This window comes from Podarcis gaigeae, assembly GCF_964106915.1.
Source record: "Podarcis gaigeae genome assembly, chromosome: 12".
NCBI lineage: Eukaryota > Metazoa > Chordata > Lepidosauria > Squamata > Lacertidae > Podarcis > Podarcis gaigeae.
Genome location: NC_139688.1, coordinates 60,739,187 through 60,763,159, shown reverse-complemented (window position 1 = coordinate 60,763,159; position 23,973 = coordinate 60,739,187). Strand labels below are relative to the sequence as shown.

Sequence of the window (23,973 nt, the reverse complement as noted above, 5' to 3'; positions counted from 1 at the left end):
ACTTACATTTGCTGAAGCTAGAATTTCCTGAAAGGTGCATTTTTTAACATTCATACAGCTTATAATGTTTTTTCAAATAGTCCTTAAACTTTTCCCAGTCCTCCTCAATTGTTTCTTCTCCCACGTCTCGGATTCTGCCAGTCATTTCAGCCAGTTCCATATAGTCCATCAACTGCGATTGCCATTCCTCCAGCGTGGGTAAATCTTGTGTCTTCCAATATTTTGCAATCAGGATCCTTGCTGCTGTGGTAGCATACATGAAAAAGGTTCTGTCCTTCTTAAGCACTCTCTGGTCCACCATGCCCAGAAGGAAGGCCTCTGGTTTTTTAGGTAAGGTAAATCTCAGTACCTTTTTTAGTTCATTATGGATCATTTCCCAGAAGGCCTTCACTTTCGGGCAGGTCCACCAGAGATGAAAGAATGTCCCTTCCGCCTCTCCACATTTCCAACATTTGTTGTCAGACAGATGATATATCTTGGCTAACTTGACTGGGGTCATGTACCACCGGTATACCATTTTCATAATATTTTCCTTCAAGGCAGTGCAAGCCGTGAATTTCAAACCGGTGTTCCATAACCTTTCCCAGTCTGCAAACATAATGTTATGCCCCACATCCTGAGCCCATTTTATCATGGCGGATTTGACTGTCTCATCCTGTGTATTCCACTTAAGCAGCAAGTTATACATTCTCGAAAGTAGCTTACTTTTTGGCTCTAACAATTCAATCTCCAGTTTCGATTTTTCCACCTGGAATCCAACTTTTTTATCTATTTTAAATACCTCTTGAATTTGCGCATAGTGCAGCCAATCTCGTACCTTAGTTTTCAATTTCTCCAAACTTAGCAGCCTCCAATTGTCTCCAGTTTTTTCAATTATTTCCCAATATTTAGGCCAATGGGCCTCCATGTTGGGTCTCTTACGTGCCTTGGCCTCCACCGGTGAGAGCCACCTCGGAGTTTTACTCTCCAATAAGTCTTTGTATTTTATCCAGACCCTCCAAATTGCTCTTCTGACAATATGGTTTTTAAACAATTTGTGCACTTTAGCCTTGTCATACCACAAATATGCATGCCACCCAAACGCATTGTCAAACCCTTCCAGATCCAGGACGTCAGTGTTCTCCAATAAAATCCAATCTTTCAACCAGCAGAAGGCTGCAGATTCATAATATAGCCTCAAGTCTGGCAGGGCAAATCCCCCTCTTTCTTTCACATCAGTTAATATTTTAAACTTTATTCGGGGCTTTTTGCCCTGCCAAACAAACTTAGAAATATCCTTCTGCCACTTTCCAAAACATTCCACCTTGTCCACGATCTGTAGGGCCTGAAACAAAAATAACATTTTCGGCAATACATTCATCTTTACAGCAGCTATTCGGCCTAACAAGGAAAGTTTCAATCTTGACCATATTTCCAAGTCTCTTTTGATTTCTGACCAACATTTCTCATAATTGTCTTTAAACAAATTCAAATTTTTGGAGGTCAAGTACACCCCTAGGTATTTTACTTTTTTAACCACATTCAGCTCCGTTTCTTTGGAGAACTCATCTGTTTCTGTAACTGTCAAATTTTTTGCTAAAACCTTAGTTTTTTGCTTATTTAACTTAAACCCCGCCACCCGACCAAAATCAGAAATTAATTCTAACACTCTTTTAGTGCTGGAGACTGGTTCCTGAAGTGTTAATACCAAGTCATCTGCAATCAATTCAATTATCTTAAATTTGTGGTCTTAAATGCAAATGAGTGGCATCCAATGAAATGTGGAGAAGGAGAAGGAGAAGGAGAAGGAGAAGGAGAAGGAGAAGGAGAAGAAGAAGAAGAAGAAGAAGAAGAAGAAGAAGAAGGGAGGAAGAGTTTGGACTTGATATCCCGCTTTATCACTACCCGAAGGAGTCTCAAAGTGGCTAACATTCTCCTTTCCCTTCCTCCCCCACAACAAACACTCTGTGAGGTGAGTGGGGCTGAGAGACTTCAGAGAAGTGTGACTGGCCCAAGGTCACTCAGCAGCTGCTTGTGGAGGAGCGGAGATGTGAACCCGGTCCCCCAGATTACAAGTCCACTGCTCTTAACCACTACACCACACTGGCTCTTGAGGCATGGAGAGCACCAAGAAACGCACAGTAGGCAGAAAGCAGATTTATCTACTGTAAATCAAAGTGACAAAGATGCCACATCCCAAGTTTAAATAAGTTAATGATTGACAGCATAAACTAGAATGAGACTTTCACTAAGGGAAGATGAGAAGGTTTGAAAGGCTTCAAGCATATGAAATAAATTTAATAGTGGGAGGTTTTAGAAGTTGGAAAAACAGATCTGGTAAGTGCTAAGGACTAAAGCACAACGTCTCATCCTTGGGATTTACACTCTGTATTAGCAAACCTTCAGAATATTCACTATGGCCTGTGAGAATTCCTTTTCAATAAGAAAACTGAACAGGGTGGAGACATTTTCTACTCCTGAAAAATGGTTATTTGCATTTTTATTCCTCGCTCCCTCCAAGGAGCTCAGTGTGGTCTACGCAGTGCTCTTCCTTTATCCTCATCCATGAGGGAGGAGACAGAGATGAAGGGGCCTCCCAGGCCAGCCACAGGAGGAGCTTTTCAAGTGCACCCTACTCTTTGTATGTGCAGATTTTTTAATTGGGATAATTCTGGGGAAATTCTATAAAAAAAAAAAAAATCAGTGCATTGAAACAGTCACAAAACACCTCACACAAATCAATACAGATGAAGGGACCCACAGGCTTGGTCTCCCTTTTTTCTTACTTTAACACTGCAAAGGAGCTTGGAGAAGCTTCCAAACCTGGTACTTCTGTGACACTAGGCAAAGGCAGTTTTAAGAATAGCAGGAACCGACCACATGTAATTCCCCATATGTACAAAGGGACGTTGTATGTACAACCCCCCCCCCCCAAAAAAAACCCCCAAACCATGTCCATGTTGGAACTCTGGGAATTGTCGCTTTATTCGGAGAATGAGGACTCATAACAACTCAACAACGCCTCTGTGTCCCCCCGTCTTTTTTAATAAAAAAAAGAACAAGTATATAAACAATTGCCACAGCAGTAAATAACAAACAGCTTGTCCCATCGAAATCACAGACACCTGTCCTGCTAGACAACAAAATCTCATCTGGTTACTCTAAAAGGTCGCACCACATTTTCCTGTGCCTGTTAAGTGGGTTTCTACCACCACCTGAACAATTTATACATTCAGTAAATCATTACCATGTGTTATATAAAGAACACAGAGATAGCCAGAAGCTGGAAAACTGGCATTGGGCTGAGCATTGATTCTTGGTGTAACAGAGTGTGGTCTGAGAATTGGCTGAGAAACTAACATGTCAGGTCAGCGCAGCAAAGGCAAAGTCTGCCCTCTCTCAAAGGCTCTGGCAAGTTAAGAATATGTCAGCTACTTCACATCTTCCATGGACACCATAGACAGGATAGTTTGATGAGAAACATTTTGCCCGTCTTCTGGAAGATGCATGGGCTTGGACTCTAATAAAAAATTCAAAATTGCGTAGCCTCTCCCAATTAGAAAACATTCCAGTTATTAATCAGAATTAAATATGATTAAATTAAGGGCTTCCTCATGCCCTTATTTTACCAATTTATTTTAATTTTTACGTACCCCTGTCACAAGAAAAGTATGTATTGTTTCAATAGGAAGAAATATAATTACTGAATGTATTTTTAAAATAATTACTTCATGTTTAAGATCTTGGGCATAAAACATTAAATTGCTAAAACATCTTTGGCAGAGTTCATCATCTCCTTTCCATATGAGAAAGCACCTATTCTCACACGGGGAAGGAACAATGGGTGGTATTCAGTGAGGTTTTACACAGAATGGACCTGGGGATATTAATAGACCTAAATTAGTTGTGCTCATAAATTTCAGTGGGCCTACTCTGAGTAGAAGTTACCACCCAATTTTCTTTCTGGTAACAGGCTCCTCGTGTGTCAGAAGGTGCTACTATCAAGAGACCCATGATGAGGTAGAGTAGCTGCCATTCCAAATAAAAGCTTTAAAACTGCCCCTGTGTTTGAGCAGCACACTAGTTTGTGCTGACCCCACTTCTTAGTTCACAACTGTTCCGGTTTATTCAAGGTTTAAAAATCACGGGACTCCTGTCTGCTTTGCATGTGTCCATTCAAACAATCCTCCAGTAAGTGAAAATATAAGCCATAATATTAATGTAAAGGAATCGCATGCACCACTGTCTTCCTGATGAAAATGTTATCAGCATTAGCCTCTTGCCATTCTGCAAAAAACAATGATGGGCAAAGGAGTGGGAAATTCTTTATCTGTGAATGGGATTCTTCTGCAGATAAAAGCATTCCTCTTTACAGTGGCACCTCGGGTTAAGAACTTAATTCATTCCGGAGGTCCGTTCTTAACCTGAAGCACCACTTTAGCTAATGGGGCCTCCCACTGCTGTCATGCGGCCGCTGCAGGATTTCTGTTCTCATCCTGAAGCAAAGTTCTTAACCCAAGGTATTATTTCTGGGTTAGCGGAGTCTGTAACCTGAAGCATCTGTAACCCGAGGTACCACTGTATTGTCCTTCTCCCAAGTGGCTTTGAAGTGAATAAGCTGTGTACAACCATATTATCTCTACACTCAAAATACATCTAGAACTGGAAGGGCGATGGTGATGAATGAGACGAGAGAGAGAGAGAGAGAGAGAGAGAGAGAGGAGAGGAGAGAGAGATGTCATTTTCACTTTAAACACTCCCTTCAGGGAAAAGGGTGGGGCAAATAAACAAATAAATAATACCAAGCCGTTAGTAAAATGAGCACCCTGCTGCCCAGGTCACCCGCTTCCCTGCACAGAGGACCTTCACCCTCGCAGCCAGCAGTGATCCCATTGAAGTGGGACTCAAAAGTGCTTCCCTATGGATGGTCACATTGGCCAAGACAAGTCATGATTCCGTCTCTCAAGCTCCTGGCAAATAACAGCTACCAAGTTGAGAAATGTATAAAGCAGGCATAGGCAAACTCGGCACTCCAGATGTTTTGGAACTGCAACTTCCATCATCCCTAGCTAGCAGGACCAGTGGTCAGGGATGATGGGAATTGTAGTCTCAACACATCTGGAGGGCCAAGTTTGCCTATGCCTGGTATAAAGCATATCAAAAGATCTGATACTCTGTCTTCCCAGCACCAAACTTAAACTGATCTTGCGCTGATCTACAGGTGAAACTGCTATCCCATTTTGCTGAACTAAAAGAGGAAAGAAATGCTATTTTTTCTTTTTAAGCAGTTTCATAGTCCTTGGGGAGCTGGGGAGCGATCTCTACTCCTCCTCTGCTTCATTATATTGTTGTTTATTGTATTTAGAAAATGTTAAATAAAATGTCTCCCGTCGTTCCTTCTCTCACACTGTGGTCTTCCCCAATGTCAAAATTTACAATGTAAGCTCCATGGAGCAGCTGTCTGCTTAGCATTTGTTCTGTTACTCTATAAGGCGCTATGTACATCAATATTGCATTATAAATGCATTAATAATGGCAACAATTGGTGTTGCCCTGAAGCTTCTCACTTCAGAATAACATATAAAGCACACAAACTCACACACCCCTCTAGGGCCAGGGAGGAATCAATTTCTATCTCTCCTCTTCTGTGCTGCACTGCAGTGTTTCTGATACAGGATACTAAATTCAGGTAACATATGAATTCCAATTTTAGTAAATAATGCATCCCCTTCAGAATTCTCCTGGCAGTTTTCTTCCAACTGCGGTAGCACTGAGACCTTTGCGACCAGCTACCAATTTTTTTCGTGTATAAGACATGGTTTTTCCCCTTTTAAAAAATGTCAAAAATTAGGGGGTGTCTTATACATGGGGGCGTCTTATAGACACAGGGCCATCTCCCCCTATTTTCTTAAATCAGAGTCCCCCAAAATAGGGGGTGTCTTATACATGGGGGCGTCTTATAGACAAACCCCCCCCCCCCGTTAATTCAAATGCAAAATTGCAGTTTGTCCACCACAACCAAAGCAGTGTCTCCTTACAGCACAAATCCACATGGAGAAATAGCTCCAAATTGCCAAAGCAAAATGCCTGGAATTTAAGAAAACCAGTATCTTGAGTTTATGGAGCTCACCTGAAGATATGTCTATTTGACTTTTCTTGACTCCAGTGACATTGATATGGACACTGACTTTGCCTTCTATCAGGTCAATCTCTATGGTGCCCAGTCCTTCAGCAAAATTGCTGAACAGCAGAAGTCCATTGGGATTCCAAGTCCGAAATTGAAAGCTGACTGAAAACATGTCCTGATTTGGACGACCCGGCACTTCCAGGAAACTGGTAGCATTGAAAAAGACGGGCACTGTATGGGGCTCCACACATGAGAAGCTTAAATTCCCCTATTAAAAACAAAAACAGAAGCAAAAACAGTAACACACACACACACACACACCAAAAACAAAAACAACATGAGAAAAGTGACATATTTCTTAAAAAACCCCAATTTTTAGAGACCTTAAAATTTCCTCCTGAACCCAGTAAAACAATTTTCAAAAGAGAGCACGTTGATCTACTGAGGGATGTATGAAAGTTACTGAACATCCTTTAGAAATGTATAAACTCTGCTCACTTCCCACAGGATTCCTTGTGCGCAAGAAATCTAAACTTGCTCCTAATTTCAAAATTTAGTAACAACCTTGGAATGCAAAGTAAAATAACATATACTGCATGTGTGTGTGTGCATGGCAATTTCAAGAGTTCAGAGTGCTACACATGCAGTATTTATTTGCAATCTTTGCAACAGTCCTGTACGTAAGGGTGGGGAACTTCTGACCTGTGGCTAATTTGGCCCACCAGGACCTTCCCATTTGGCCCACAAGGACGTTCTCCCAAAACCACACCCACTGGCCCAATCCCTGATGCCACATGTGATGTCAGGTGTGGAACAAGTAGTGGTGCGCATAGATCCTGCAACTGGAAAGCAAGATTGAACTCCCTGCGCATCAAATGGTGCACAGGGAGGTCCATCTTGCTTGATTCGGGGGCGCAAGCTAGTTTCCAAGGGGCAGCTGGCAGGCACGCTCAACCGCTCCACAACGCAGGAGTGAACTCTGCGCATCAGCTGTTGTGTGGGGAGTCCAATCCTGTGTGGTCACTCTCACCCCCATGGGCCAGCTTTGAGGGGCAGATGGGATCAACTGTCAGTCACCTGACACAGTGGCAGAGTTAGCTGCATGGAAGCCCGGAGCGGCAGCCACACTGTGCTCCCGGGGGGGGGGGGGAGAGCTGTGCGGGGGGCGGGGCAAGCCCCCCATGATGTGCCTTTTTGTCACCCCCCTCAGGGATGACACCTGGGGCAGATTGCCCCCACCGCCTCCCCTTCTACACCCCTGACCTGAAACCATTATGATGTAGAAGATTGGCAGGTAGGTAGTCCCACAAGGCCATAATGTTCCCTACCCCTGTTCCCCCCCATGCGCATGGACAAGGACTAATGTAGGCTGAAAGCAGTAGGAGTCGGTAGGAGCCCACATCTAGTTAGCATTTCTACGATGATCCAGAAAATTCCACCAATACACCCAACATTAATAAGCATAGCCCCCTGAATCATCTCCTTTTATTTTCTCATTCCCAGCCCATTCCTTGCCCTCTGTAGCATAGCTGCCTCTTGCCTTAATTTTGCTTCTTTCCTCTGCTCTGTCCATCATGGTCCTCCTTCCTCTTACAGAAAATTGGAAATATTAATATGAGCAGAAAATCTGTCTACACTATTGGATCTACACATGCCTCTTTCAAAGTTATAAGCCAGGTACCCATGATAAGGTACAGAGAAATGTGGAAAGGAAATGAAATTTATTCCCATTTTACAAACAATGAAATAATGGAAGGGTTTTTTATTTTTTATTTTAAAAATAAGATCCCTCAGGGCTGACCTGCCCGCTTCATTCTTTATGCAAGAAGGTGTCAGGACATTTTTGAAGGAGTGTGCTCTTGCTCAGTTAAAAAAAACAACGGTGGTGAAAGTGGAGAGGAATAGTCATGGATGGAGTACAGGTATGCATTAGGAAGTTCTAGGAAAACTGTTCACACATATTCATCCCTGAGTTTAGTGTTGCAGCTAATGCTGTGGACGTTGTGGCCAAAGATGCAATGCCATGAGCAGGTCGTGCCATTCTTTTAATACATGGTGATGGTTAGAGGAAGCATCTCCATTGCGCTCTCTTCTGGACATAGCATGCATTTGGACAGGGTGCCCATGGGTCTTCCTTCATAGGAGGCAGTCCTCTATTTGAAGGCATCCTATATCTGGAGGGCTGTCTTGGCCAAATCCAGTTTAAAGATAAAGCATCATTTGAGTGGTGGGGAGGAACCTTGATGTTGCCCATCTGAACATCAAGACTGAATGGGAGCACAGGTTGCATGGTCACAGTCTTCCAGACTATGGTGAGCCTTATGCCAGTTGTTTCTAAATTTGTATCTATATATATTTACCAGCATATGCAAATTGTATGTGGAGCTGTGGTGAGGCCTACATGGCCATCCTATATTTGGAGCCACAAAAAATGCAGCATTTCTTTTCAGATTCTTCAAAGAATGCATATCATCGTAATCTTTTTTTTAATGCTAAACTAATCCCATGGGGCAATAACAGCAACAAAGAGAGCGAGAGGGGAGAAATGAAAATCTATGCTGATTTAATTAGAAGAAAATTGATCTTGTTTTCCTAGAGGTAAGGCAATGGAAGTAACTCAGCTTGAAACAAAGGAGATGGCAATTTTTATAGCCTCTCTTTGCACTGGATATCAAGTGAGCCCTCAAATTATACCAGCTCACAATAGTTTCTTGCTGAAGCACCCATGCATTACTAACACTGTTTATACAGGTCTTGCTGTGGAGTTAAATAAGAAGAAAATGAAATACCATCAGTAACAGGGAGAAATTGTATTCTACATCCATTTCCATGGACTTAGAACCTAATGGAGTCACTTGCTCTAGGTTATTAACCTTTTAAGAGCGGATCTGCAGCGAATGGCATTATGTCATAATGCCTATAGAGAAGTGGCCTAGCAGCTCCGGACATAGCGGTCAACCACCTCCAGGGGAGTTTAGAGGAAGATACGAACATTGCCAGAGGTGGATTTAGAGCAGTGTGACTGGTTCTGCCCTACTGGGCACCAAGCCCAGGGGGTGCTGTGGGGCGACACAACTATGACGTAGTGAATTGAGCAGAATGGAGGGCAAGAGGCGTCGGGAACAAATTTTGGGCTTGCACAAGGTGCCACAGAAATTTGAAAGACCAAAGTCGGCCCCTGACATTGCCCAGTGTAGCATGAGAGCAACCATGCAGCTGGTAAAAGGTAGCATGTAAAATTGGTGCCCATAATAGGCAACTATGAGAAGAATGCTGGTTAAGGGTCATTGAGTAAATAGCTTAAAAGTGCCCCTCAAAAAAGATGTTAGTTCCTAAACTCAGATACCAGACTGAAATTTGGAATAACATCTCAAAATATTGGTCGGGGGGGGGGGGGCAAATTATGTGTTGCTTGTTTCCTTTTGCCTAAGCTTCTTAAAAGCACAAACATGTTATTAGAAATGGCTTTTTCCACTGTGAGGCTTAACAGCATTCATTCAGGCCACTAGAAAATTCCCTGCATGATAGGAAGACATTTAAAGGGTCTAGTTTATATTTAAAGGAATGAATGGAATTTGCTTTTAAAGCAGTTCATAATCCTTCACATGTGCACTGAGTTATTTCAAGAAATCTGGCAGTAATAAAAGGGAGCTGTAAATTCGTACAAAAATATAAATAAACTGCTGTGTTTCAATTTAGATGATCACAAAATGATGTACTCACCACATTAGAAGGCTCCAATTTCTTTCTCCTGGCCATATCTGTGATATTATTGGTATTATATATTATGCTCTCCATGCAACCTTTGAAATTCTTTCTACTGTTTGAACTTGGTTTCCCAGAAAATGGCATGCCACCAAACGTGATCTTTGAAAAGAAGCATGAAACATTTCAAAATAGTGACAATCCATTAACTCTTGCATTTTATTAACAAGTTTAGTTTTAAACACAGAACCACAGGTAATGTTAAGTGACACAAACCTGTGCAGAATTTATTTTATTATTATCTGCTGCCCATATTTGTGAAGACTTAACTAGATGAATCAACAACAAGCCTATGAACATATTATTTGACCTAGTGATGGTCCATGAGCTGTGATGTGGAGTTCTCTTGCCTACAGCAAGCAACTGCAGCAGCTCCACCAATTTCTTGATCAGCAGGGTGATACAGCTGGGAGCCACCAGGGAGGGTTCTTGTGCAAAGCTTTACACATCCTACCAATTACTATAATTTCCATTGGAAATAGACTGGAGCCAAGCTCAGATATTATCTAAATATTCTAGGTAAAGTTGACTAGAGAATCTAAACGTCTAAAAGGTTGGGCACATTCAACACACTATTTAGAATGTGGAGGCACCTTCCCCCCCCTTTTTTTTGCTTGAGGGTCACATTCGTTCTGGGAAGCAACCCAATAGTGGGTGTAGCCAAACTCCTGCATGTGTGTATGTGTGTGTGTGTGCACAAACACACACACACAGAAACACACCACCCCTCCCTACTCATCCAAAGATCAACTTGATGACTGGGGAGGGTGCATTTGTAAGCTTTCCCATTCACCTCATTACTATATCTTCTGCAGCAAAAACCTCTTGTGTGTCTTGGGTGGGGCAGTGAATATATCTGGTGGTATATTAGACCCCTAGGCCAGGAAGTAGCCATCCCTGATTTAGAAGGATGAACAAACTCAATACAATGCATGACATTCTAATTATATTCTAATTCCAAAATAAAAAATATAAGTGGATTGTCAAACTTAAGGCCTGGAGCCTTATTGGGCTTTCTGGGGCCAGAAGCTATTCCTTTACAATGGTGTGGCAGGCAGGCAGGGTTTCAAAGGGTACCCAAATAATCTTTGCCCAAGAAGGGGTATGCCGCTTAGATTGAACTGAATATTCTTTTTTTTCCCTTAAAGATTTTCTTGTTTTACAGAAGTATATGTAATGTCTCTCGTATTTTTTCCATGTAACATTTTTACAAATCAGTTTCATTTGTTGAGACATTAGGAAGAAAAGGGGTGGAGGGGGGAAAGATGGGTGGGGTCGGGTGGCGATATTTCTATATTGCTTAATGTATGTAGGGTTTGGTGTCAGCGTTGCTTGTGCAGGTTCTCTGCTGTTCACTTGTGTTCCTCTGATGTTGCAATGGGCTTCAACAGACAGAAATGCCCCAAGCCATTTTTGCCATCTTTGTGGTAATAGCAGAACAGGGCTAAGTAATAAGGGAGAATTGAGAGATAACCAACGCTAGTTTAAATGATGGGCTTTTGAATTGCACAAGAGGCACAAATCAGTTGACCATTTTCAAAGCATTTTAATTAATACTGATGGGCATCATTTGTTTATTTGTACGGAGAGTAAGGGGTGTAATTGTTCACCTCATAGTCCAAATCCAGGTAATCAAATTCCCCATTGATCCGGAAATGCTGCAGATGCCTATCAAGCGTGAGGTTGATGTTCCTCCCATGGCGCTCTATCACTACAGAATGCCAGTGGTGGTCATCCAAGAGGCTACCTGTTGTCACAGACGTGTGGCCATAAATTGACCCATATTGGTTGCTACCTGAGAGGAAGAAGAGGGCAGGAAATATTGAATACCTCAAATGTAAGGCCACGTAGTGAGTTGTCATGTCACTGTTGCTGCTATGCTACTATAATAAAATGCCCTGTCATTCACAAATACTATATTCTTTGTAAGGTAGCATTTTTTTCTAGTTACAGGTAGGAGGTTGGTCTGCCGTAGTTGAAACAAACAAACAAAAATCCTTCCAGTAGCACCTTAGATCACGTATAACGAACCACTTGGGATGTGACTAAGGGAACACAAAAAGTCTGAATAAACGAACAGTCTGAATACGCTCTAAAAGAGTAATAGCCCAAATGGTGCCCTCTAGGTGTTGAATTTCAACGCCCGTGGGCAACACTGGCTAGGGCTGGTGGGAGTCCAACAACATCTTGAGGACATCATGTTGGCCAGTCCAGCTCTAAAGAAGTGTGGCTTAAAAGCAGTAACAGTAGTGCTTATGACAAAGTAACAGATAAGATCACAGCAAATACTGAGTACTTTTCATGCAGAGTTGTGGTGAAACACTAGATTCAATAAATGGAAGGTCTGTAGGTCAGTGGCAGGGCGTATGTTTTGCATGCAAGATCATAAAAGCGTGAGAACATCTGCTTGGTATTTTGGAACGTGGTGTCTGTTTGTCCACCTTCTGAGATACCACAGAATTCTCCCACAGCCTGTAAGAGCTTGAGAACTGCCTTGATGGATCCAGCGTTCTGCTTCTCTCAGTAGCCAAGCAAACACTCCTGGAAGTTCCCAATAAGAGCATGCTACTAAGCGCTATGGCTTCCCCCAGGGCCTGCGAAGGTATACTGCCTCTGGGCATGGAGATTCTTCCACTTGGCTATCACGGCTAAGAGCCACAGAGAGCTCTGTCCCCAATAGGAATCCTTGAGTTTTTCAAGTTATGCTGTTATCAGGCAAGAGCTAGCCACTGAAGTCAAGCAATGAAAGATTTTCAACTGCAATAAAGAACAACATAGCAGTAAATCAAGCCTGAGACATGTGGCACAGTCACCTTCTGAATTTTTTTCATGTTTTGACTGCAATTTGATCCAAGTGTTGTGTTAAAGGATTCTTGGTTTCTAATTTCTCTTCCCAGTAGAACCTTCTTAACCCCATTTCTGACCTGAGAGTATATATTCTCACCTCAGCTAAGCACATATGTAGGAGATGTCATTTATAATCCTGATAACTACCTGACTGAACTAAGAAAATATATGGGAAAGGAAATGGAAATGAGGAGAATTTCAGAGTCATTCATCAGAAACTGTGCAGGGTAAAGCTATGCTATTCTCATTTGCATGAAGCAAAAATGGCTGATCTTTATGCCAAGAAAAGGAAAAAAAAAAGGTGTAGTGGACAATGAGAGACAAGAACAGGGAAGACTCAAGTTTAACCCCCCCCCCCCCGGCATGCGGTGCCAGATTGTTTCAGACCGTAATGTATAAACCTGGCTAGTGAGTTGGTTCCAGAGTGTTCAGTCCCAGCTCAGCTCTGTGGATTCACACAGAATGCCCCTGGGCAAGTCATTCTCTTGAAGCTTTGGTTCCCCACTTGCGTATGGAAATAATGTTACTTGCCTGGAAGGCAGACTTATGAGTGTAAATGAGACAAAGAGGGAGAGAAACTCCATTCACAGGACAAAAACAATTACAATCTGAAGATTGTTGTGCCAGAATTATGCAAGAGCTCATTTAAGGCATCTCATTCACATCATGTCTTTAATAATTTTATCATTCATACCCTTCCCATCTGGTGTTAGCCACTAGGCCACATATTCTCCCTACAGAACCCTTCCTTGCATAACAAGGGCATTGTTTCTGTTGATCCCAGTTCATAGGACAGTTCAGAGAGTCAGGACTCAAGGCTTGTGCTATGAAGGAGAATCCATGACAAAAACATGGCCAGGGACAGAGAGCCAGAGTCCGAGATGAAGTCTCGGACTTTGTTTCCTGCTTGGCAGGGGGTTGGACTCGATGGCCCTTGTGGTCTCTTCCAACTCTATGATTCTATGATTCTATTCTAAGTCTATCGATAGTCCACAGGATGCACCTTTTTTTCTGGTGTCAGAGTTTTGATGGTCTTGGGAGGAGAAGGGTTAGCACAAAATACTAAAGCTTTGGAAACCAATCCATATTCATCCCAAATGTATAAGAGGCTGCACTGCTACCAGCAACCGATTTCAACTCTTCTTTCAGAGAAGCATGGGAAACAGAAAACAAAGATAAAGAAAAGGATAAAGCCCAGTGCTGTATATGTCAATCAAATTAATGCAAAGCTAATTAATATGCATTTTTAAAACAAAAAACCAAGACCCTGAATCCTACCTAAATTTAAATTAAGCACCAGTTTGGCTTTTTTCAGTTCCAAGGTGATATAGTCTCCTTGCTGGCCTTCCCCATGGAAGATTACACCTTCACTTTCAGAGGTTTTAAATTTCAAAGCGATCACATCTTTCAGCGTTTTCAGTGTTTTCTTCTTGTGACCAAATCTGTACGGTAATACAACGTGGCCATCAAAATTGATAACATCAGCCCCTAAAGGGAAAAGATAAATAAAATGGTTTCTGAGCAGTTATGCATTACTGAGGCCATCTAAAACAAAGGCACATATATTTGGAGCAGGCAATAAATGTAACACGTATCCTGAAACCACTTTTGCCCAGCTATAAGTTACTAAAATAATGTGAAAAGGAACATTATCTCAATATATTATTTAATGTTAGGTTTTCTTTCTTACTAACAGGTGAGCATGGTTGTTGTTGTTTTTTAACAGTCCATTCTCAAACAATAATATGGTTTCCTGAGCTTCAACATAACATTCCACCTGTGGCCCCCAGTTGCTGGTTCCAGCCCTAGACTGCTTGAAGAAAATACAGAGAGACTAACCACTGGCCATCACATCCCTAAAACCCACCAGGAAGGTTACAGAGCAATCAGACTGTGTTCGGCACACCATCAGCAGACCGGATGACCTTTGGATAAATGTTCCTCCAACCTCTAGGTCTAGTTTAAGTAACGACCACTGTGAGAAGACCTCCAAAAAGCAACTACCTGTGTGAATGCTCCATGCCATAAATTTTAAAAGATTATTCACCTTTGCAACACCTGGTCTATGTTTGCATGTCATGGGTACACAGCAGATGATGATGATGATGATGATGATGATGATGATGGTGATGGTGATGATAAATTGGGTATACTGGAAGGTATGGGTGATTAACCCTTTTTGGGCTGAGTGCCAGAATTAGAGTTTGTAAATCCTAGATTATACTTATATATAATAAATAATGAGTGAGGTTTTCTTATGTCAAATGATTCTTAAAATCTGTATATTACTTATTTATCAAATTATAATCCCCCCTAAAAAAAGAGCTGAGGGCAGAGAAGAATTTCTCTAAAATGTAGCATTTATGGTTCTTATGTCATTGGCTTATCTGCACTCAAGTTGCTATCATTTTAAATATTCCAAGTCTTTAAAATGTCCTTTCTCAAAACCTCCCAAACATTTACATGCCACATTTCAAGTCTTTGGAGTGTAGTAATTCTCAGTAATTCTTAAGTCATTTATTTAAGGGATGTCAGCTATCGTGATGATTATTATTGCCATATTGCAAATGGGGACCATGGAGCGACATTTTCTGAATTATTAGCTGAGGTTAAACTTGAACCCAGAACATAACGACTCATTGGTCACTTTTAGCTACTACACCATAACAATTTTCAGGGTCTGAATATCTCTGGGATGGCGGTGACTGCCCTGCCTTTATTTCCCAAATGAGTTCGGAGTTTGAGCCTTTATGTAGTCACATAAATAAAACATGAATCCAGCAATAAAATATATCCACCCATAGTTTCAGGGCCATACAGCAAAGTCCAAGGATATGTTGAAGTCCACTGCATGCAGCCTGCTTCACAGCAAGCAAAAAGAAAGAAGGAGAAAAACTTGCAGTGATAAACCCCTTGTAAGAAACAGTCCTTGTCTGGAAAGAGCAGCCAACACTATCAATCCACACATCATCTTATGAATTATACATTCGAGTGTAGGAATTAGTTCATAAATAAATGCAAAACTCAAATTAGCCACTTGTAACATACGGCATGTAGTCGAATCAAAACAGGGCACAGGGGACTTTTTCAATTTGTCTCACAAAATAACCAACATCCCAGTGTTCATTAAAAACCTTGGAAAAGACAATAAACCCAGCAGAAAAGGTCACCATGCTGGAGACGCAACAAAGCCTCCTTGTAAACCCATATTTCTTGTTTCTAAACTCATAACCACCAGGAGACATAACAGATCCCCTTTTAAATCTAATGATACCCACATTTCCTTTGAGAACAACCCCATTTTCTAATTGTTTGGGGAAGCCACTGCAGAACCTGGCTGCAGCAATCACTCCAAGGGGAAGTAACATTTGGTACTTTCAGTCTTTTCAAAAGGCGAAACTCTGGTCTGCTTTACACTTGCTCATGCATCCATATACACAAAGGGCAATTGCACAGCACTGGGCACTGTATGTGAGTAGTCTAACAACCTGATCACGTGAGGCTTTCTTGCCTGATCAGAGTGTTGCTTGGTGTGGAAATCCCATGCGACCAGTTCCATCTATTCAGTTCCTTCACGTTCCTCAGAATAGCAGGGTTGTACCATATGGAAGCAGTTCTTGTTGTTATGCACTCAATAAATGGGGTATTTAGATTTTTGCATATTGTTTTGATTAAAACATTTTTTCGGTAGTGCTGCTGCACAAATTTTGGCTAAAGAAAGTGTACAGTAAATTTGGGGGTCTCGCTCGCCGTAAGCAAAATTTATTGAAGATTTCAATGGATATGTAGTGTTTCTATGAGGCTAGTGAAAATTCTCAATTGATTCTGTGCATCCCAGATTTCACCAATAGTGAAATTAAAAGTGAACCCTGAAGGTCCTCTTGGAGCAAAACATGCAAGACACTTTGGACGAAGACCAAATGATCTTGATAAGGTTAATGAAGATGCTCTAGGTTCCTCCCCCTAACAGTTCAAAACTGCATTTTCTGGGTATCAGAGCACAGTCTTTCTTCAAGAATGGATATGTTATGCACTTGTAATAATAGCAATATAAACAAAAGTGCTTTTTCTACTCCCCAGAGATTGTCTCGCATGTTTGTGGAGGCAATAATCTTGAGCATGTAATAAAATGTGCTCTTCCAACTGAGCTCCCTTGCCTGCATCCTCTCGCAGCGGGCTTCCTCATTATGGCACCCCCACAGCCACCGAATTACTATTCCCTTTGAGTCATGCAGCAGTCGTATTTTAGCATCTGGGGGCTGATCTAAAGTCAATTGAAGTCAATAGGAATCCATCCACAGGCTTCAGCACACTTTGAATTAAGCCCTAAAGGGAGATCTTCCAAAGGCATGTTGAAAGGGAATGTTTAACCTCATAAGCAAATGCATTTGGTGCACTGGCCCTTGTAGCATTTACTTGAAAAGATAACTATAGGCATCCTGCAGTTACATCTTAACAATTTCCCATTCCCCTACTAACCACAAGCTATGCAACTGCTGGTCCCTTTCACCTTTAAAACTACAAACCACTTGAATAACCATCAAAAAGAGGGACGGCAAGGAAAAACATCTCTCTCAAAAGTCTTCCTGACCACATACAGCGTCACTTTTGAGACTGTTATATGGTGAGCAGATGGCAATCTTCCTTCCTTAGATCCCATTCTCATGTTTCAGGGCCAGTTCACCTGGGAGGCCTGGCTGAGCACCTTGAGGTTTGCTCAATCAGAGCAATCCTGTTCAAGTTGCTAGGTTTTTACAAACTGAAGCAGCTATGTAGATATCCCCTGCATTGAGGCTGTGAGCCACACAAACTGTGGTTCTGAAAGGGTGCTGCAACAGGTGGCATTTAACTGCTAAAAATAAAATAAAACGGGGCAGTGGTTGCTGTAGTCCTTAAATGTTAAAGGAGGCCAGGAAGAGAACTGGCACCATTTGGTTTGTTGTATGCCAAGGCCCCCATGATGGACAAGAGTATTTTGGTTTATGGGTTCAAATAGGCCACAACTTTATTGGTTACAGATGTGAGCGGTTAGGTTTAGGCCAGCGGTTCTCAACCTGTGGGTCCCCAGATGTTGTTGGACTACAACTGCCATCATCCCTGAGCTGTGGCCTTGCTAGCTAGGGGTGATGGGAGTTGTAGTTCAACAACATCTGGGGACCCACAGGTTGAGAAAGTCTGGCTTATGCATTGGGCAAAGCCAGGCTATATCACGACTCCTGCCCGTCTGCAGGGAGTCCATCTAAGGGTAAACCACTAACAGGGATTACATCAAATAGTAATCCTGAGGGGTCCACATTGGGGTTGTGACATGACTTCTGTCTGGGCATTTGACTGAATCCACACTCCCAGATCCCTTTAACAGGATATCCTTACTGCTTCTGAACTGCTAGGTTGGCAGAAGCTGGGACAGAGCAATGGGAGCTCACCCCATCACGGGGTGAACTGCCAACCTGCTGATCAGCAAGCCCAAGAGGCTTAGTGGTTTAGACTACAATGCCACCCACTCCCCTTAACTGAGATGGGGCAGGCAGAGGCTACAACCTCCCCTCCATCCAAACAAAGGCTTACGCAATGCCTAACCTCACAAAGTTGTGACAATTGCTACAAGGTAGGTGAAAACCAAACTGCTGGTGCCAATTTGCCAATTTGCCAAGTGGGGGAAATTCCTACCCGGCCACAACAATATATCAGCTGACCGTTGTCCTTAGTGAGGTCATATCAGAGCAAAGCATGGATAAAGGGTGGGTGGGTTGGGAGAGCCAGTGCAAAAGGTGAGAGAGAAGGTCCCGTCTGGCTACCATAGTTAAATCTCCTGCAGCCACGTCCCCTCACAGCGCTGATTGTTCAGCAGGGCCACACTGGGCATGGCTCCACCCAGTGCCGGCAACATGGCTGGGACAACACAGAATGGGCTGCCAACTGCCCACTCCCCCGGCCAGATCACTGCCAAGTCCCGACTGCCTGGCCACAACGCCGCCCACCAGGAAAGGTGAGTGGACCTCTTGCACCAGTAGTTTTCCCTCCATGGGGCTTTTTATGGGTATTTAACCTTAAACAACAGGGACCCATGTTCAACCCAGGCTCTGTCTGTTTCTGCCATCAGAAGTAAACAGTCGCCTAAAATCCAGCACTAAAGGAGAGGAATTGCTGTGGAATAGTCCCACAACTTTGATGCTACTGCTGTAACTCTCTGTTGTGGATCCGCATCCACCGCCATGCTTCAGATGGAAGAGTAATCTGGAGCAGGGAGTCTAAGGATCATCTCAATGAACAGCTAGGTATCTATGTGAGAACACACTTTTTAAGATTTTATGTGTGCAGACTAAGCCATTAGAAGCATTTCCTGCTGTGCTCTGTTGTGGCCTTTTTATCTATTGTGGCTGCAGTCTATTTGGACTTTATACAGTTTGCGCATTGCAGACTATAGTATCTAAATTCTATTTTTTTTTAAAGCCCAGATCTCTGTTTTCTCATATAACACTATTCTGGCATGTCAGAGACAACCCCTCTGTATTTGGAAGAGGGCTTTTGCTGCTGGGAGGGTGCCTTTAGACCCAAGCCATGCTTAACTGGTTAGTAAGTCTAGAATAACTCTCCAGTCTAAAAAGACGAACAAACCGTTGAACAAATAATTCAGGGGAAAAGTCTCCTGTTATAAAAATAGAATATATTTTTGCATCCCTGGGGAACTCTTATATGGATTCCTTGATAATGTGTAACTAATGGCCGCTTACCTTGTCTGCTGTAGCAGACTCTTCAAACAATTAAGTCAATTAGAAAGCGATGGAAACTATTGTCCAATAAAAACAAAATTGATCCATTTTCACATGCAAAACTGATTTTGTAGGCAAATCCTATCTTAGAAATTGGGGGGAAAGATGGTAATGTGGAAAAATTAGGTGGAAGCAGGTGTATTGACTTTGGAACAACTGATAGATGAGGAATATGAATTCTATACAGTGGTACCTCGGGTTAAGAACTTAATTCGTTCCGGAGGTCCGTACTTAACCTGAAACTGTTCTTAACCTGAAGCACCACTTTATCTAATGGGGCCTCCCGCTGCCGCCGTGCCACCAGAGCACGATTTCTGTTCTCATCCTGAAGCCAAGTTCTTAACCCGAGGTACCATTGCTGGGTCTGTAACCCGAGGTACCACTGTACTTATACTGTTCTAAAAGATCAATATCATCTATCAGATGCAGCCCAATGGCAATATCTGCAGTCACAGAATCTGGTAACAGCCCTGTTTGGACCGGCAGCTTTTTCAGCTTCTGAGACACCTGAGATACTGTATCTCCCATTAATCAATGGGTCAATCACATGACAGCACTTGCAACGTATGAACAGATTGCTTATAGACACAGATTTTGTTTGGATAAATATACTGACATTTGGAATGAGTTTATACAGAATATAGTAGGTTATTAATAATCATACACATATTAGGGCAATAATATTACATATATATCTATATAATAATGTATGGAAATGCAACTGACTATATTTAGTGTATTAATTTATATCCTTTTTATTGTAATTGTAATTTTTTTTCAACTCCCCCCTTCATTCATTTTCTCTTTTTTCACATTATTTCTTATAACTGAAACTATCTTAATAAAATATTAATTGAAAATAATAATAATAAATAGGGTGGTCTGTATCCTTGGTTGACCCAGTAAAAGAATCAGCCTACACATGTGTTGGTTGATTCAGGATTCATACCCAATGGCTATGCCAAACCCTGTTGACATCTGTTGTCCTGTGTTTATAGCAATTTTACCATTTTTGGGCCCTGCCGCCCACGGCCTCCCTGTCCCAAGGGACTGCAATTTAATTTAAGTTTACTGTTTTCAAGCCCAAGAACTGAAATGGAGTAGACATAAAAATGTGGAATAAAGAAAGTATATTTTTTATACGAGCTGCTAGGGTGGAGTTCTAAACTTGCCATTATCCCAAAGTCTTAAGAGCATGTTTAGATAGTCTGCAGATGGTTAAAGGTTAAATTGGTCTATCTGCAGAAAGACTGAAGCATGATCTCTATCAGGAGAGGTTCAGCTTTTCAGACAACACTGTTTTATACTGCAGACATATTCAAACACACACACACACACACACACACACACACACATATATATATATATAAATTTTGAACTTAATTTTTAATATTACATGACCAGAGATGATGCAACATTATACATGGTCATAAATGAAACCGTAGAGCAAGTGTAATAATAGCCCTTGGTAAACTGTGGACATGAATTCCTTAACCACAACCTCACATGAAATCTACATAGTGCCACCCCATGGAGACTAGGCTGGCCTTGACCAGAGCCAGGGCCTTTTCAGCTGTGGCCCCGGTCTGGTGGATCACTCTCTCACAAGAGACCAGGACATCCTTTTGCAGGGCTTGTAAGACGGAGCCGTTCTGCCAGGCCTTTGGCCAGGGTTCAGTCTGACTCATTTTCTCTTTGTATAAGAACAAGCACGAAGGAGGTTTCCCAGCCCGCTCACAGGTCCTTATAGGATCAGTGGAAACAGTTGGTTCTGGCAGTATTAACTGTTTTCCATTTTAACCTGAGGATTGTCATTTGTTCAGTTTTAACTTTAACTTTAACTTATTTGAATTAATTTTGGGGTGCATTTTAATCGATTGATTACTTGTTTTTATGCATATGGTATTATTTATATGCTGTTTGCCACTCTGAGCCCAGCTCCGTCCGGGGAGGGAAGGTTACTACTACTACTACTACTACTATCTCTCTGCCTTCCTTCAAATCTCTCAAAAACCAGGAGCCTGCAAGTGGCTTTTAAGTGATTCTTAAGTGTGGATTCCAGGCAGCAGATCGGCACCAATATCTTGTATTCAGTAGTCCACCTCTGGCTGCTCCATGTTCTCTGAAGGGTCTTTGTAATGGAAAGGACCTTCAGAAAGTACACCTTTATTTAAGAAAACACATGCTAGTAAAATAACCTTGACTGATGGGAGTATCCGTTGCCTGTTTTCCCCCAACACACACATTTGAGGCACATTTAAGTTACAAAATCAACCCAAATGAGGAGTTTTTAAAGGGGATCTGAAAGTATACATTGATTCCCACCTCCATCACAAAAGTTTTATTTTAATATATCCCTTCAAAACTTGTAAATGTATCAAATCTCTCAGACCAGTTTCAAAGATTTGAGTGCAGCCTGCTAATTTTTCTCTTGAAAAAGTCCAAAACAGGAAACACTGCCTTTTCTTCCCGATCACGCTCCATTCTTCCTCGTGGGTGTTTCATGTAGAAACACTGAAAAACATTTTCCCACAGTTATCCTCAATATGTCTACTGTGAAGAGGCTTTAGGAATTAACAGAGATATGTTCACAACTTTTGGAGATTTAAACCTGGAAGGTAAATGTCTTAAATCTCAGAGGCAATTTAAACATTAGTGTGCTGGGTTTTCTCCCTCTTCCTAAAATAAGCTGAAAAGCCAGGCATAATCCTGTATTGGATGGATTTTCTATTCTCCCCTCCCAAAAAGACTCCCCTCTCTCCAAATAAGAGAATTGTGTTTTATTTTTTTGAAAAAGGGAGCTAGCTGTGCCCTGCAAAATAATTACATTCCCAGTGAGGCAGGAGAGTCAGTGGAGTTCGGATGTGATCTGGAAGTCAGAGTCACATACTAAATTGTGCCAATGAGCAGTGACCTCAGGCGATGTGTGCATTTATCAGATAAGCCATGGATGTCTAAGTACACACAGCTGTTGCGGTCAAATTCTAAATCAATTGCAAATGCCCTAGAAAGCAACAGACAAATCACTATACCCAGGACTTTTCCCAAGAAAAATGGGTGCCAGAACTCACCATTAAGTTGTTACAGCTGGGCGACTCAGGGCAGATGCTGGTTTGACAACGGCCACATTCATCACCCCGAGAGGTGCTAAAAGCTATGGCAAGCTGTCTCCCTGGCTGGTTTGGGGGCCACCCCTGGTTCTGGTGCAGGTCAGGTAAATGTGCCCCCACCCCCCTCGTTCTCTCTGATTCTGGCAGATGGCTATGACAGCTCAAAAGGGCCCTTGCGCAAACGCACATGTGTGCAATGGGAGAGGCCTGCCTGGAAAGCTTAAAGAAGAGGAGGAGGAAGAGGAGGAGGAGGAGTTTGGACTTGATAACCTGCCTTTCACTCCCCTTAGGGAGTCTCAAAGTGGCTAACAATCTCCTTTCAGAGCCAGTGTGGTGTAGTGGTTAAGAGTGGTGGACTCGTAACCTGGTGAACCGGGTTCGCGTCTCGGCTCCTCCACCTGCAGCTGCTGGGTGACCTTGGGCCAGTCACACTTCTCTGAAGTCTCTCAGCCCCACTCACCTCACAGAGTGTTTGTTGTGGGGGAGGAAGGGAAAGGAGTATGTGAGCCGTTTTGAGACACCTTAGGGCAGTGATAAAGCGGGATATCAAATCCAAACTCTTCTTCTTCTTTCCCATTTCCCACAGTCCATTTTAAAACAAAGTGTGAACAGTTCAGAAGTAAGGCATTGCCTCGCAAATAACTTCTAGATATCTAACACTGTTTGCAACTGGTGGCCAAACGCTACCAACTTATTTGGCAACTAAATTCTAAACTGGTTTTGAAATGACCTCTTGAGTGCAACTCAGGAACAGAGTTTGCTATAAATTATTACTCTTAAATAAATTGAATTAATTTGGACTCCTCTGTGTCACAAGCTGTATCTTTCTCAAGGCAGTTTTCAGGCGGGGGGGGGGCTACATTCTTGTCTCTAGGATAAAAATAGGACTTGACAACTGATGTCAGGGAGTGACAGCACACTAAAAAAGAATGCTTATTAAAACTCTGGCTCCTTCTCCTACTCTGCTACAGATAGATCAGAGTTCTTTAGAGTGAGCTGTGAGGTGGCTACTTTGCCCTCACCTAGCCGCTCAGAAATCAGCCTCAAGTGTGTCTTCGAATGCAGAGTCGGACATCTTCGGACTATTGAAGATATCATTAACTCCTTTCTGCACCTAAGTCATAATGCAAATATCCAAAATAAATTCAGGACCTCTGTCAGATATGAACAACATCCCATTGGCATGCTATGTCTTAGACGGAAGTACAAACAGAACAACAACAAAAATACTCCTGCAAACTGCAAAAAATAATAATAAAAGTATTAAAACATCATTGGGCACCCTCACTGTCTGTCCCTTTAATCATTTTTTGGGGGGAGGGGGAGAAACACTATCTTACATGCAAAACAGGAGGTGCAGGGGGGTGGACTA

The 23,973-nt window shown here is 42.2% G+C and overlaps 1 protein-coding gene across 2 annotated transcripts in view; it reads right to left on the bottom strand.

The window, feature by feature from the left end:
* The window catches only part of CNTNAP2 (contactin associated protein 2), a 1,058,844-nt gene that overhangs the window by 511,223 nt on the left and 523,648 nt on the right, over positions 1 to 23,973 (bottom strand). For both annotated transcript variants that reach the window (XM_083706252.1, XM_083706253.1), the window contains 4 exons: positions 13,997 to 14,206; positions 11,482 to 11,666; positions 9,830 to 9,973; positions 6,110 to 6,374 (listed from right to left, as the gene is read on the bottom strand). In XM_083706252.1, coding sequence (XP_083562378.1) covers positions 6,110 to 6,374; positions 9,830 to 9,973; positions 11,482 to 11,666; positions 13,997 to 14,206 — 804 coding nt within the window. The remainder of the gene's footprint in view (positions 1 to 6,109; positions 6,375 to 9,829; positions 9,974 to 11,481; positions 11,667 to 13,996; positions 14,207 to 23,973) is intronic.